The following is a 16,318-nucleotide window of genomic DNA, read 5'->3' on the forward strand; positions in this document are numbered from 1 at the left end:
CAAAACTAAGACACGAGGAAAATACAAAACATCAAGATCACAGGAAGACAACAGAAAGGTAAAACAATAACAAAAACCAAGAACAGGGTACACAAGAAAACATGACACGTCACAGAACGTGACAGTGAACAGCTCGCTCATATTTCCAGTCGACATGACAGAGGTGTTATTTACACTTACAGTTCAATTCAGAAAACCCATCATCCAATTCATGTACAATTGTTGAACTACTTAGTTCTTAGACAATATTATGTTGTTTACCATGTTATCACAACATCCATAAATGATGGGTGTTGCCCACATTAATGACTACCAAAATACAGTACATGTTGAACATGCCCTCTCCACTACTACAGTCTACACAGTAAAAATCCTGTTCATTTACCCCTGAGAGTGCACAAATATATAGGACCAAATGGACCCTTTGCTGTTCCATTTGTACACTCTCTGTTAAATGAACACTGATAATTCTACTGTGTAATGTTCAAACCGGAATAACACATTGGCACACAAAATAAAATAATCACTGGTTCTCAATTCTGGTCCTGCAGGGTACCCAGAATACTGCAGGTGAATGCAATGAACGGCCAGCAGAATAGAAGTTGGCCTTATCTTGAAGGACCAATGCTGAGAACCAGTTAACAGCTGGTGGAGTATAGTAGACCTAATACTAGCCCCATATGTGCCCTCTCCCTACGCTCATTCTGTAGCTACAGAATGAGCGTAGGGAGAGGGCACATATGGGGCTAACCTAATACTGGCTGGAGCACACACACACACACACACACACACACACACACACACACACACACACACACACACACACACACACACACACACACACACACACACACACACACACACACACACACACACACACACACACACACACACACACACACACACACACACACACACACACACACACACACACACACACACACACACACACACACACACACACACACACACAGCATTTCCGATAGTCAGTCATGTAAAAGTATTATCCTGTGATTACCTTAAATTGTGTAAAACTAGGCTACTTCAAATATTGGTACCATTTAGAACAAGTACCATTATTCACAAGCCATTATACACAACAGCCCAAAAGAAATCGGCAGTGAATTTGATTTAATTCCATTCAATTTAAACTCAGTCCTACTTCTTATGGATTAGAAATGACAATCTTTGTCATCTACTACGGTATTTGCTCCAAATAACTGAGTTAAAACTGAACTGAGCCCAATTTCTAGCAGGCACATTGGGTATCATCATGACCACATAATAATTATCATGTCATCCTTTTTTTATATATACTGTATATAACACACCACATCCATATGTTGATCATAAACAACGCAATACCAAACTAGACACAATCGTATCCATTTTAGGAGTGAGCAGAATGGCTCTGCGAGCAACCCTCTACTCTACTACATCTTAACTACCATAAATCAATAAACATTTATAACATGGCCACAGTGGGAAACAAAAATCAATGTGTTTGTATGCAATGAAACTAAGGTTACATAGAGGGCTGTGCATTTCCTTTCTGTGTAGGGCCAACAAGATCATCAGCTGCTCCTAAATAATTCGGCAGTCAAGGAGACATGTCTGGAGTCAAGTGTTTCATACATAAATACATAATATATTACAATAGTATGCAGACACATAACCATACACATTATCATCACATAAATAATCATCTCTCTCTCTCTCTCTCTCTCTCTCTCTCTCTGACAGGCTTAATTGGTACAAAGGTTCGGCAAAGCTCTGTGACACAAATCTCATAAAAATACAAACACTAAGAATCTTTTGATATACTCTTTCCACATATAGACAATGATTTATTTTATACATTTGTAATCTCGTTTTTCTGCCCTGTGTGTGTGTGTGGGTGTGTCACCTCAGAACCATTTGATTCAGGCTGATGCACCGTGCATGGCAGTTGAGTTGATGTTGAGGCAAAACAAAGTGCGTGGGTACGAGCATAGTCTCACGTAACCAGACAACTATTCCACAATCTCAGTCTGGAACTACACCTCCCGAAATCTGAGTAATGTTTCATTCAAAAAGTGTCTCCACTTCTGCTTTATCGCTTAATCATGATAGAGCTTCCGTTGCTCCAGACTGTATGACAGAAGCATTCGAAAAATGAAAGAGGCAACAGTCTGGCAACGCGAGACTAGTATGAGTATTATTCCTGCTCCCTTTCTCTCTAGTCTGTCATCTCATAAATCTGGAACAGACACTAACACACACACACACACACACACACACACACACACACACACACACTGAACCCTTCCCATCGCTTAACCATTCAAACCCTAGCGTTACTATTCTGCCACGAACATTCAGTGAAAATAGCACTACTACTACTTATAGATCGGCTATTTCTTTGCAAAGATATTTCATGTAGAAGTTGATACTAGCGGACCTAGTATAGAGCCCTTGGGGTATTAGGGTTCAAGTGTAATCCTCATGACAGATATTGATGGGACTAAATATCATTGAAATTCTTACAACTGCGCCGCAAATGAAGCGAATGAAGCCTCTCGCTTCACGAGTCACTGCACAGAGAATGGAATCCCTGTCCCCAGCAGCCATAAAATCCTGATTTGTAATTTTGCTCTTTGCGAGACGTTGTGAACTTGCAAAAGGAAAAACACTAGTCAACAAAAAGCACCCTAGTAGGATAAATCTTAAAGCCTGAATGGACATGACATGGACATGATTCCGCATACTGAGTACTTTTATGTTTGGTAATAATACTTTAGTACTCTTTTACTCAAGTAAAAATGTGAATGCAGGACTTTTAGTTGTAACAGAGCATTTCTGCATTGTGGTATTGCTATTTCTTTCTTTCTTCTTTTCTTCTTTTTTTTTTTTTTTTTTTTTACTTCTACCGTCACTGGAGGTAAGGTACAGTACAGCAGTACTGTGTATACTCAAAGAGAGTAGAAATTCAGGTCTTAAAAAATACAAAAACAAAGCAAAAACAAATGTATAAACACATCTTCTGGTAATATTTTAGAGAATTGCTTCATTTGTACAGAAAAGTGTATAAATAAAAATACAGAATCAATACAGTATACACATGATACGATTTAAGGTAAAAACACATCCTTTCCTGTTTTACTAAAACAGAAGCTTCAAAGTGTGCAACATTCTTGTATGTGTATGACGCGTACGTGTGTATGTTTGCAGGGACAGGAAGGAAATCAAATTTCCTCCTCTATCTCTTCACAGTAAAAAGTGTTCATGTATCCGTTTGCAACTCTGCAAAGTGTGCAAGTGGAACCTTATGGGAGCACGTGTCATTTGTACGCTCTCAGAGTTAAATTAACTTTATCACAATCTTTTCTGGAGATACGGGCGTAACGCACGCAACACTCACGTAAGCCATGAAAAAGGACACATTTATGGCCCTGGTCAGACTCTTTGTTAATCAAAGAGTCAAATGAGGGCGTTGGTCTCGCTGTTTTGCAAAGCGATCGAAGCCTCAAATTGACGCGTCTCTCTGTCAGTCACAAGGTGGTCATTGGTAGCGTGCTGCAGTCCTGTCCTCTCTCTTCTCCTTCTGAACGAAAGAATGCTGTGCATTATTGTTTGCCATGTTTTGGTCCCTCCCTTTGGTCAAAGAAATGTTATATTCCCCCATCTGTATCTCACTAGGGTTGGCTTCCCTCCGTGCTGTCCAAGCAACAGTGGTAGTTCCTCCCAAGGGACGAAGAATTCCTATATCTTCCTCCGACCTTCAGCTAATCTGATGTTGGCCTTTTCCCCGCTTTCCCGTTCAAAACCAGCCCACTGGCACGAGAACATTGGCCCTTTTTTTTTTTACAGTATGTGTCTGTCAGTCAAACTGTACTATCGTGTAGCAATGGCTCAAAGTCCTCGTCGCTTGCGGAGGGCGGAGACTCTTCGTCGCTTCCCGGAAGGGGCGTGTTGACGTGGACGCCGGCCAATGACGACATGGAGTCTTTGCCGTCCGAGTGGGGCTTGTCGTGGGGCGGCGAGGTGGGCGGCGGCGAGGGCTTCTCGGGGATGAAGAGAGCCACCAGGAAGGCGACGCAAACAATGCAGGCGCCCAACAGGAAGGGAGGACCCGGGATGAGAGCTCTCTATGGAGAGGGAGAAGGAAAAAAAACTGTGAGATGCAAAATGCAAGAGGGGTGTGGGTGGGGGGATCTTTAACTCTTGAGGTGAAGAAGAGCTTTAATTGCATTCAATTAATGAAATGATGAGGTATTATAAAAAAGTACACTTATTTTAAATTATATAATCATATTAGACAATATTAAAATAATTAACTATAAATCGAATTATTAACCAAATAAATAATCCTATACTAGTATATACCTATACCTATAAATAATCCAAACTGAACGCAATAGCATCGCAATAGACGATTATTCCTGACGAACGTGTCTAACTGAAGTCCTAACGTGTGCTTATAAATGTGCCCATAGCGTGTGATGCTGTCGTTAACCTCTGTAGGACTGTCTATGGGAATGGGGTCCACTATGTATTCTCCTTGTATCGGGTCGACGTCCGTGTTGAGGTCGACGTTGAACAGGAAGAAGATAAATCCGTAGAGAGCCGGTCCCAAACCGTTGCACAGTCCTCTAATGCCAGTTATCATCCCCTGGACAAGACCTGGGTGCAAAACACACGCACACACACAACGCTTACAGGGTAGTAAAAATGGTAATAATAGTAGTAGCAGTAGTAATTATAGTAGTAGTAGTAGTAGCAGTAGTAATTATAGTAGTAGTAGTAGTAGCAGTAGTAATTATAGTAGTAGTAGTAGTAATAATAGTAGTAGCAGTAGTAATTATAGTAGTAGTAGTAGTAGCAGTAGTAATTATAGTAGTAGTAGTAGTAATAATAGTAGTAGCAGTAGTAATTATAGTAGTAGTAGTAGTAGCAGTAGCAGTGGTGGAAAGTAACTAAGAACTCAAGTACGGTACTTACAATTTACAATTTAGGCATTTAGCAGACTTACAGTACAGTAAGCAAGAACAACACATGGTAATACGTCAAATACATAAAACTAATTGTCACCAAGAAGGAACCTAAGAACAGTAGAATATCTGTACAATGAAACTACTGTGTTGTAGGGTCCGATCAGACTTTTAAGATATGGTATATAGTCAAGCTTTGATATGACTGATGACTGGATAAAGGAGATGGGCTGACTCCTAGTCCTGGGTGAGGAAGGGTCTAATCCTTCGAATGTTATAGAGTGTAAACCTACAGGATCGAGTGACCGCTGCAATGTGTGCTTTAAGTACAGTCAAATTAAGTGCAATTTCCCTCACCTTGCTTATCGGAGTCAGCGGAGCGGGACACCAGGGCAGAGACGGCTGGGAAGGTTATGGAAGACATGGCTGCTACTGCTCCTGCTGCCCACATCATCCTGTAACACACACACACACACACACACACACACACACACACACACACACACACACACACACACACACACACACACACACACACACACACACACACACACACACACACACACACACACACACACAGTGTTGATTTTGACAGCACATTTGACATTTTAGTCTAGTTTTAGTTGATTAAATATCATAAGATTTTAGTCGACTAAATCTACAGTTGATGTACACGCACACACGCAGGATGTCACTACACACCTACTGTGTTTGCAGACCTACAGTAAAAGGAACACTCGATCACAGGTGCCCGTTATCATCACCACCACAGCAGCAAACTGGGAGCACCAGAGATGATGAATCACATGCACTGTAACTGCATGGAGCCCAGAAACTACAGCAGCCATTCTCTCCTCTGCCACTAGGGGGAAGTGGCCTCAAGGACATGCCTGAGCAGTGAGTACCACTGCTCACAGTGGGATTTTGCCACACATACAATACTATTACCATAAACCAAGCCCCCATAGTAAGGCTATCCAACGTTGAAGCTGCCACTACCTACTGGCGAAAAACCCAGACCTCAAATTTGAGGTCGGGGCTTAACTTCCGCTCGCTCGAGCCATTGAGTTATAATGGTACTTAAGTTCCGGCAGTCTTCCGGGTGCTTCAAAACGCCACTGAGCAACTTCTACTGAAATTAATAGCTTGGGGGCGGGGCTGTAGCTCCGGTCCTCTATCCTTTTATACCTCTATGACATAAACACATAACGATCTAGCCCCGAATGACCATAACAGGTCTGTAACTGTCAAATTACAATGATCATTTGTACACTTTGAGTAACAGGGGGTCCTTTGGGAGATATAAAGGTCAGAGGTCCTTTGACGAATGACATGTGAGCTTCAGTTCTTGACCGTTTCCCATGACCCATGTTGCCGAATTCCGTGGAAAGTGACAGCACAGAACTGCCAGAACTGCAAAAGTGGCGGAAGAAGAAAATACGGTAGAAGCCCTATAGGGGGCTTGGCCCCTCCAGGCCATAGAGTTATAAAGGACTGCCCCGCCCCCCTGCTATCCATTTCAATTTGAAGTTGCTCAGTGGCGTTTTGAAGCACCCAGAAGAACGGTCTACTTCCGCATTTTTTCGATTTGGGCACCAGTAACAAAACATGTTACTGAACAAACACTGTATAGCAACGATTACTATCAGAATACAGTGCAATATATCAAAGGACATGAACTAAGTTGAAATGATTGACGGTAAAATGGTCACATAAGTAAGAGTGAATAGGAAAAACAATTTAAAGGTCTGGTGATTTCAATTCAATCTTTATTGCAGACTCAGGGGAATCCATATCACAGTACAAAACAACAATACAATAGATTAAAAATAATAATATAGAAAGAAATAAACAATAAAAAGAGTTCCACCATGTTCAGTTTCGAACATACAAACAAGTTCGCCAATGGTTCCACAGTCTGGAGGAGAACCCGACAGAACTACGTATCAGGTTAGTAAATGACATCAATGATGTCATTTACTGACTCAGATACTCTTCACATAAATGTATACATAAGATTGCGTAGCACAGCAGAGCAGGTGGGGACCCCAACACTGACGAACATTTGGCTTGCACTGGAGCTTCTTGGAGCTCTCAGTAGCAGCCTCATACAGTCATTGTAGGCCACTGTCATGATTCATTCTAAGACTTCTGACTAAAATGTCTTTGCCACAGACATATTGATTGACCTCTGTACAGTAAGTTAGTCACAGGCCCATTTGACACGTTTGGTATCACTTGCGTAATTCTGTTACACATTAAAAAAATGATTGATCAAGTTTACATGTAATGTCACAAATTGAGTAAGCATCCACAAAATGTGTGGATGCTTACTCAATTTGTGACATTAAATGTAAAACTTGATCATGTCATATTTACTGTAATATGACAGTGGAATATTCCGCGCGCGGACACACACACACACACACACACACACACACACACACACACACACACACACACACACACACACACACACACACACACACACACACACACACAAATAAAAAAAGAAAAGACTCACCATGGTTCTGATCCAAAGCCATACCAGAAAAGTTGTAGAATCTGGAAGCCCAGACCCAAGAGAACTGTGTTCTTATTACCAATAGTCCTCATCAGCAGAGTTAGAACTAGAGTCTGGAGAGAGATGGACAGAGAGGGAGATTATTATAATAATACAAGCATTTAAAGTTTTAAAGGAAGCCAGTGGTTATGAAAGCCAATTCAGAGATTTCAAATTTGCCTGAGATAGGTAGTTCAACACCTTAAAAGGGAGGGACACTTTAAAGTGAACATTAACTCAAATATTTGCTTCTGGGGGTTCCTGAAACTAAATATTTTCAGATGTAGGTCAGCAGCCAAATACATATCCTTGACAAGAAATAGTTTGAGCACCACTGACATAGAAACATTTGTAGAATCTGGTGTCAGATCTTAATGGATTGAAGTGGTTCATTCCTACCTGTGCTACAATGCTCAAGATGCCCACCACACCAATGAACACAGCGATGGTTGTGGGGGAGAAGTTAAGGACCTGGAGATATGGGAAGAAAGATATTGTTCAGACTACATTTTCAAAAAATATGTGATATCTGCTGCTGAACATAAATACACGTGCTGATTTTGGGCTTTGTTTTGGTTCGGTTATTTTAAATATATTTTTGGGTTAAGAGATTTACCAGGCGTGTCAGGTGTACGTACTGGTAGCCCACAACAACAGCCCATGCCATGCCTGTCTGTCTGTTTTCTTTGCTTGTTTAGAGAGACATCTCTAGGTTATGATGAACGCCAAGAAACTCATCTACCACGAACAAACAAATACAGTCTTCAACAGGGGGTCTGGGACCCCCTAGCACTCGCATGACTGAAGAAAGGCCAGTAAAAGTTTAATCTGTGTGTTTTGGTAGTACAATCTTTGTAGTAGTTGGGGGGGTCCCTGCTTCATGTCTCTGTCAGCTAAGGGGTCCTTGGCCTGAAACACGATGCAAGACCCCTGCACTAGTGTAGGCTACTTTCTACTTTTGGTAACTTTAAGTACATTTTGATACCAATACTTTTATTACAATATTTCGTCAACTAAAACTATGACAAAAAATGTCCACCGGCTACCTTTTTCCACTGACAAAAACTAAATGGAAACTAAGCTACGATGACTAAAACTAAGGCTAAACTTGTTGACAATTTTGTTAACAAATAAACAAAAATCTGATGGAGGGACTAGTAGAGAAGAAGTCGTTTTATGTTTGGTTGCACACAGTTGTCACGTTCCGAAAGAAATTGGCAAGTGTAAAATCAGCCATTTCGTCACCATCAAGGCCCCCCAAAATATTTATTTAATCGACTAAAACTAGACTAACACAATCAATTCAGGTGATTAAAATGTGACTAAAACTAAAATCAAAATTTGCTACCAAAATCAACACTGGTATGAATAGTTTTACCTGTCTCAGGTAGAGGAAGAAGCTGGAGTATTGTCCGGCTTCAGGCAGGTACGACAGGAACACCGTGATGCAGATGAGCAGGACCGTCTTGTCCCGGCCCACCTTCCTCAGAGCCTGCAAGGTGGTGTAAAGCAGTGGTTTTCAACCCTTGTCATGTCAAGTTCCATTATCTATTCTGCATTTTTTTAGCCACGGACCACCCTTTGATAGCCTCTCACTGCTCTCAGACCCAAAACAATATCATTTTGTTATTGTTGCATAAGATTTAGATGACAGTCTTTTTCCGCCCACTCTTTTATTTTTGTCCTCCTGAAATGTACAACCTGAAGTGATATTGCCTTGTCTGTCCCTGTTTGAGTGTGGACTTGATGTCATATGTAGAAAAAGGACAATACAGAGACATTGGAGATGGTGCCACATGGAGGGGGGATGAGGGAGGGAAGAGGGGTGGAGAAAAAAAAAAAAAGAAATCTTGGGAACTGCTCTTGTGTCATATGTAAAAATGCTATATGTATTGCAGTGCACTTTCCAAATAAAACAAATATTATATATAAAAATAAAAATAAAAGATTTAGATGACATATGAATCATCCAGTCAATCCATTACTTGATTCAATCGACTAAAACCAGGACTAAAGATATTTGTTGACTACCTTTTTTCACCGACAAAAACCAAAGAAAAATGACGATTTTGTCAACAAATAAAACTTAGGCTAAAATGTTAGGGAGGGACTAGTGGAGAAAAGATCCAGTAGAAATAAAAGATGAGTCATTTTATGGTTGGTTGCGCGCGGAAAATAGCAGCTCTACAAGCTCACAAAGCATCACAGTCTATTTTCAGTGTAAAAACAGCCATTAAGGCCCGCCAAAATACATTTTTGTCAACAAAATCAACTGTAGAATAGTCGACTAAAACTAGACTAAAACTGGCCTGGGCCATGGCTCAATGGTCCAGGCACCTTGGCTGGTAATCCAGTCTGGCAGTGTGCCACGGGTTCGACTCCCGATCCCAATGGCCTTTACTGCATGTCTTCCCCCCATCTCTCTCCCCATTTCCTGTCACCCACCCACCCACCCATCCATCCATCCATCCATCCACCCACCCATTCAAGGTGGTCAGTAGGCCTCATACTCACAATGAAAGGGTCAGCCTGCTCCCAGGATATGGGTGCTCCCCAGGTGTTGAGCCTCATCTTTTCGGGCAGCGACTCCGGCACGAACAGCAGGATGAAACAGATGTCCGCCAGCGCTATCAGAGTGGCCACCAGCACCACCAGGTTGTCCCCGTAACACGCCGACAGATAGGCCCCTATCGAGGGACTGGTCACAAGGCTGGCCGCAAAGGTAGCCGACACCTGGACCAGACAGAGAGAGAGAGAGAGAGAGAGAGAGAGTGAGAGAGTAAGAGAGACAGAAAGAAAGTGTGAGTGAGTGAATTATTTTATTTGATTTTACAAAATGTCTTCTAAATCCTGACAGTTTTCTGAAAAACCTATATTTCTATGTCAGTGGTTCTCAAACAATTTCATGTCAAGGACCCCCAGAATTGTACCGGTATGTAATTGGCAGCCGATCCCCATCTGAAAACATGTTGTTTCAGGGACCCCCAAGAAGCAAATATTTGAGTTAAAAACGTTCGCTGTGAAAGAATATTCAAAGAATTGCACACATTTTCACAAATTAAAAAAAAGCAGATATACAGGCTTGTAGATTTGCTATTTTTCAACAGCAAAAGTATAAATTAATGGCTAAAAGTGATTAAAAGCTAAAGTGACACAGATGTGGTCCCGTCCTTAATGGGTTAAGCGCACTAGATGTGACTCTGCAGGTGAAGAAATAAGAACCAGAGCGTAGGTGTTTGGTATCAAGCTATACAATTGGATGCCTTGGAACAATGTTGTTGGTGTGAGGTTGCTTGCTTAATTTATTCTAATTTAACAGTGAAATGCTCAGAATATAATTCCCCCAAACAATCGCCGCTTCACGCCTTTTTTAATATAAATCGATTACTGTTCACGGTTCACGCACTGTTGTACTCGCTCATAAGACTCGAAAACAATCGGAAATGAAAATTCCGCTGGCTTATGCTGTACAAGAAAACATAAGGTTAGCGATCAGTCCTTACCAGACCATACGCGGTACTCCGCTCTGTCTCATCCGTCACGTCGGCTACATAGGCAAAGATGACGGAGAAGGTGACGGAAAATACTCCTGACATGGCGATCATGGCAAAATACCACCTGAAAGAGAGACAAAGACACAAAATGTATATGAATATACACAAAAAGATTACAGGCCTTACACAGGGAGATGAAACGCAAGCATTCAGGCCCTCTGCCATATCTTGCATTGGTTGCCATGGTTAAGCCTATTCAACTTCAAACTCCAAATTAGACTCATTGTAAAACATGTCCCTGCTTCTGGTGACTGATATTGTCCTAATGAATGGGGAGACATTAATAAATGATAATGCATGTATTTCATGGATTTCATGGACATACAGGACTCCTTGATGCATCCTTGAAAAAACATAATGAAATAATTTATTGAACATAATTAATAATTATGACAAAATCCAGTGATGTAAAGTAACTATACATTTACAGTTCTGAGGCACTTTTACTTTTACTTTACTTAGGCCTAGTTATTAGTTACTTTGCAGATGTGGATTCATATTACTAAAACTTGAAAACTTGAAATGGGACATTCTGCATAATCAGTACTTTCTACTTTTGGGAGTTTAAGTAGTCTACATTTTAAATACTAATACTTTAGTACTTTCACTCAATTCACTTGACTTTTACTGTAACACAGTACTTTTACATTGCAGTATTGATACTTTTACTTAAAGTGCAAGACTACTTTGGTAGAGGTTTGGGTTGTGTAGTTACCTTGCCATGATGTATCTCCAAATGTAGACAAGAAATCCAAAATAATTGCTTCAGTGATTCAAACTATGCAAACTATGCTCCTCATAGAGCATAGTTACATTACATTCAATAAACACTAAACAATACATTTTCACTGAAACAGCTCTCAAAGTCACTCTTTTAGTACGTAAACAAACACAAACAATGGTGATTTAGACAATATAGAACATCACCAAACCCAGTACTGTTTTTTTTTCCTTTTATCCACACTTTTCCTGGGCTGTGTGTGCTCCAGTTCCTGTTGATTTCATTGGATATCATTGGTCATCTGACCAGTTTCATTGGCTTTCATTGGATCAAATCGACTGGAACTGGAGCACACACAGCCCAGGAAAAGTGTGGATAAAAATGTTAACTTCCTGACTGTTGACTTTACTATTTGAAGGTCCGGATCCACAGATCCAATTCTCGTTTTCTTCCTAATAGAAATCACACCAGTGTGAAGTGAAGGGCGCTCTTATTATCATACTGTACATCATCATACATCATCTCATTCTGGCCGATCACAATTTGCGTCCTCACTTTTGTCTTTTTGTGTTTACACACTTTTGTCTTCGATGATTGTGTTTACACAGACCCTCAAAGCTGGACATAAGAGGGGCTAGCGCCCCTCAAAAATGGCAAGATCTACAGGATTTAGACTCACCAGGGGCTGAGCCTCATTAGAGGTATCGGGGCACAGGTGAAGAAGACGGTGACCAACAGGAATGAGCGTCTGCCCCACACGTCAGACAACGCACCAATCAGGGGAGCCGACATGAATGACAGGAGACCCTGGATGGGAAGAGATGAAGCGTGGCTTAATACATATATAATTAGGCTTTTAAAGGAGTAGTTCACCCAAAAGACTACGTATTTTCTATCAATTACACAGCACTGTCTCGTATTGACCAATGCCCCGGTCATCAAATGATTGGCTTAAGAATGTGACAGACATATACATGAATTCAAGGCTTCCTGGGGTGTAATTGTTAGAAAATAAGTCCACCAAAGGTGGGATCCACTTCCCGAGATCATCTAAACGATAAGATGGACGTTGAGTGAACCTGCATGCTTATCAAAGATCAATCATGTGAGCACATTCCGTGCTCAAGCGGACAGTCAGACAGACGTATACATACTGTGCATTGGAGCGGCTGCACCGCTCAAAAACTGTAGCCATACTGTCAGGAACACCTCAGTATTTGGACCCATATGCAGAATAATAACGACTTGCACTCAAGCACTTTTATTTAAACTCAGAAAACCCTCCCAGGGCATATATAACATAAACTCCCACTCTTGGGCTTCAGTTTAGAAGCGCAGGTGGACACAGTCTCACAATCAGCCAGGGGATTAAGGGAGGCAACAGAGGGGCAAAGGTAGGGGCGGCGGTCCAGGCGTGGTACGTCCTAGGACAGGACGTGACACATACCAAGCACTGACTCCTATCACGTGGCAATACAAGTGTCTGAACGACCAAGTGAGGGAAAAGAAAAAATACGTTATGGAAATCTGTGGTAGGAACCGTGATGAAGGTAACTTTTAGGTTGGCCTATACAAAAATAACTCTCTGGGATACCAGGTAAACACAGCGTGAAGTTCTTACCTTAACTCCCTGAATGAGCCCATTCATTAGGAATGTATGCTGGGGAAATGTCTCATGTAACACCTGCAAACAGAGAGAGAGACAGACAGACAGACAGACAGACAGACAGACAGACAGACAGACCAGGAGATGTTGAGTGAGTAGGCACGCACGCACGCACACACACACACACACACACACACACACACACACACACACACACACACACACACACACACACAGTAACTGCACTTGTAACTCTGAGAGTGTAATGGAAGTAAATTGAAGGACAATTGTACACACTCAGTGTTAAATGAGCACTTACAGTAAGCATGGGTGTCGTGAGGAGTCCCCAGGCGAAGAACTCCAGGAAGATGACCACTACAGCATGATACACACTGGGCCTTCCAATGCCCTGCTGGACCTGACACACGCGCGCGCGCACGCACGCACGCACGCACGCACACACACACACACACACACACACACACACACACACACACACACACACACACACACACACACACACACACACACACACACACACACACACACACACACACACACACACACACACACACACACACACACACACACACACACACACACACACACACACACACACACACACACACACAATATTTAAAAAATAGCATGTACCCAAAGAACCACATTCAGAAGAATCCATGGAGCAGTGCCCTGTAGGCCAGGTGTAGGCAATCAGTGCCTCATTTAATGGTACACCTCAGCTATGGCAAGGCCCAAAGCCCAGGGCAACCCTCTGTGGATTTGTCTCATTTGCTACATTCAGCTGCAGCAGCATCTGAAGGTGGCACAGCTATAGAAATCTCAGTGATAAATGAACTCGTTATGTGAACTGCCACATGACGTTGTACAGCTTGATTTATCGATAGTGAATAACAGATCCACAAGCTCATACTGGACTCATATTGGCTCTACTGAGCTTGTATTGTAGATGTGCTATTTGCAGCATGCAATGCAACACTGCAGCGTGCATCTGGGCTTAAATCGACACACAGGCTTTCAGCCAGGTAACTAAATACATTAAGTACTGTACAATAGTACAATTTGAGGTATTTGTACTTTACTGAGTAATTCCAATTTCCAATAGTTTTACTTCTACTCCACTGCATCTCAGAGGCAAATATTGTACTTTTACTCCACTACATTTATTTGAAAACTTTAGTTATAGGCTACTATATAGTTACTTTGACAAAACATACATTACCCATATATTTTGGCCATTTGAAAATAGCAGATCTACAAGCTCACCATGCGTGATACGACACATTGTGAGCTTGTATAGATCTGCTATTTTCAAAAGATTTTTATACACATGAAAACTTAAACTTGAAAGGGGACAACATTATGCATAGTGATAGGTCTGGTCCATAGCCCTAATGCTTAATTCTGCCTTGCAACGGCAGCAAAGGGCATAATGGGATATGGACCAGAGCTATAGAGCATATAGTGAGAATAGTACACACACACACACACACACACACACACACACACACACACACACACACACACACACACACACACACACACACACACACACACACAGTGTTATGGTTATGTAATGGATGGATAATGGACCCGTCCATCCTATAAAGACATTATACTGGCTTCAATGAGCCGCATATGAGCCTGAATCTAGAGCTAGGACACACAAAACCAACCGCTCAGTTACTGTTGGATCGAGATACGAGATGATTGATAAATGATGACCGTTATTATTTTTTCCGAGAGTCGACATTTTACAAAAACAATTAAGTGCAAGCTTGTGCGCAGTTGCGCACCGGCTACAGCAGTGCTGAATGATCGCATCCTCTCCTCATGACATCCTGATCCATCCTCTTATAACCTCACTATGTTTTATTAGTATTATGATCATATTGTAAAAGCATTTCATAATGTAGACCCACTATTATTAATAGCTATCATAAATGGCCTGTTTTCACCTTCGAATGCTGTTCTACATGGGGGTAATTAATTATATTACGGAATGCATAAAATGGAAAATTCTATTTATAAATAGGCTATAGTCTGTTTTCACCTACAATATTTATTCTTAATGGATTGTATATCTGTATTCTAATAAAATACATGTAGGCCTATCTTGAATAATAATAAAGCAAGCATATAGTGTAGCCTACATCTATCAGTAACATCCACATCCAGGATATATTTTATTTTATTTTTTATTATAACTTTCCCCCCGTGCATGCACATACATACCGCTGGTCCATCCTTCATGATAATCTTCTTGACGACCACCACACGGCTGCTGGTCGGGCAGGGCGCGGGGGCGCAGCCCGGCTCTTCTGGAGTAGCCGGCATCATCATCATCAATGTCTCCTCTTTAGTCAAATAGAATCCATACTGCGTTGAGATCTTGTTTGGTTCCGCCAGGCCTTCCAGGATGTAATATTAAACTAAACACGTAGTTTTCTAGTCTCAATCTCGACCAAAAAAAAGCCAAATGATCCAAGTCAGTCAGCTGTTGAATTGTGATCAACTGAATGCTGCAGCAAGATGGACACCAACACCACCACCACACACGATCCGATCGGGGCAATTAAATGTCTCTCTCTCATCTCTCTCTCTCTCTCTCCCTCCCTCTCTCTCTCCACCGACCGGCCGGACAGACGCGGATTTCGCTGCTCGTGGTTAGGAACGTGTGTCAACTCAACCACCACCACACACACCATGGCGAATTCCTGTTGTTGGACTTTCAAAATAAATCGCATCATGGACATGGACATATGGAGAATATTCAAGTTCATTCAACAGTGTTGATTTTCAAATCGATTCATATCTTAATCACCTGAAAATGTTTTAGTGTTAGTCTAGTTTTAGTCGACTAATAATCGTAAGATTTTAGTT

The 16,318-nt window shown here is 41.5% G+C and overlaps 1 protein-coding gene across 1 annotated transcript; it reads right to left on the minus strand.

Annotated features, from left to right (window-relative positions):
• Positions 1-967: 967 nt before the first annotated feature.
• Positions 968-16,054, minus strand: mfsd14ba (major facilitator superfamily domain containing 14Ba). The gene is made up of 12 exons (XM_080756258.1): positions 15,671-16,054; positions 13,734-13,832; positions 13,430-13,492; positions 12,488-12,615; positions 11,037-11,151; positions 10,048-10,266; positions 8,912-9,025; positions 7,933-8,004; positions 7,495-7,607; positions 5,328-5,425; positions 4,496-4,662; positions 968-4,127 (listed from the first exon to the last, which is right to left on the minus strand). Exons 1-12 carry the CDS (start codon positions 15,779-15,781, stop codon positions 3,864-3,866), a joined length of 1,563 nt encoding a protein of 520 aa, XP_080612384.1. The 5' UTR covers positions 15,782-16,054; the 3' UTR covers positions 968-3,863.
• Positions 16,055-16,318: the final 264 nt, after the last annotated feature.

The sequence above is a fragment of the Protomyctophum bolini genome, assembly GCF_963924005.1.
Source record: "Protomyctophum bolini genome assembly, chromosome: 22".
Taxonomy (NCBI): domain Eukaryota; kingdom Metazoa; phylum Chordata; class Actinopteri; order Myctophiformes; family Myctophidae; genus Protomyctophum; species Protomyctophum bolini.

Bases quoted from the DNA above. Each gene is read 5' to 3' on its own strand.
- mfsd14ba (XM_080756258.1), bottom strand. From the start codon at position 15,781: ATGATGATGATGCCGGCTACTCCAGAAGAGCCGGGCTGCGCCCCCGCG. The intron at 13,833-15,670 runs GTATGTATGTGC...CGCGTGTGTCAG, and splicing joins TCATGAAGGATGGACCAGCG to GTCCAGCAGGGCATTGGAAG. The intron at 11,152-12,487 runs GTGAGTCTAAAT...TCTCTCTTTCAG, and splicing joins CTAATGAGGCTCAGCCCCTG to GTGGTATTTTGCCATGATCG.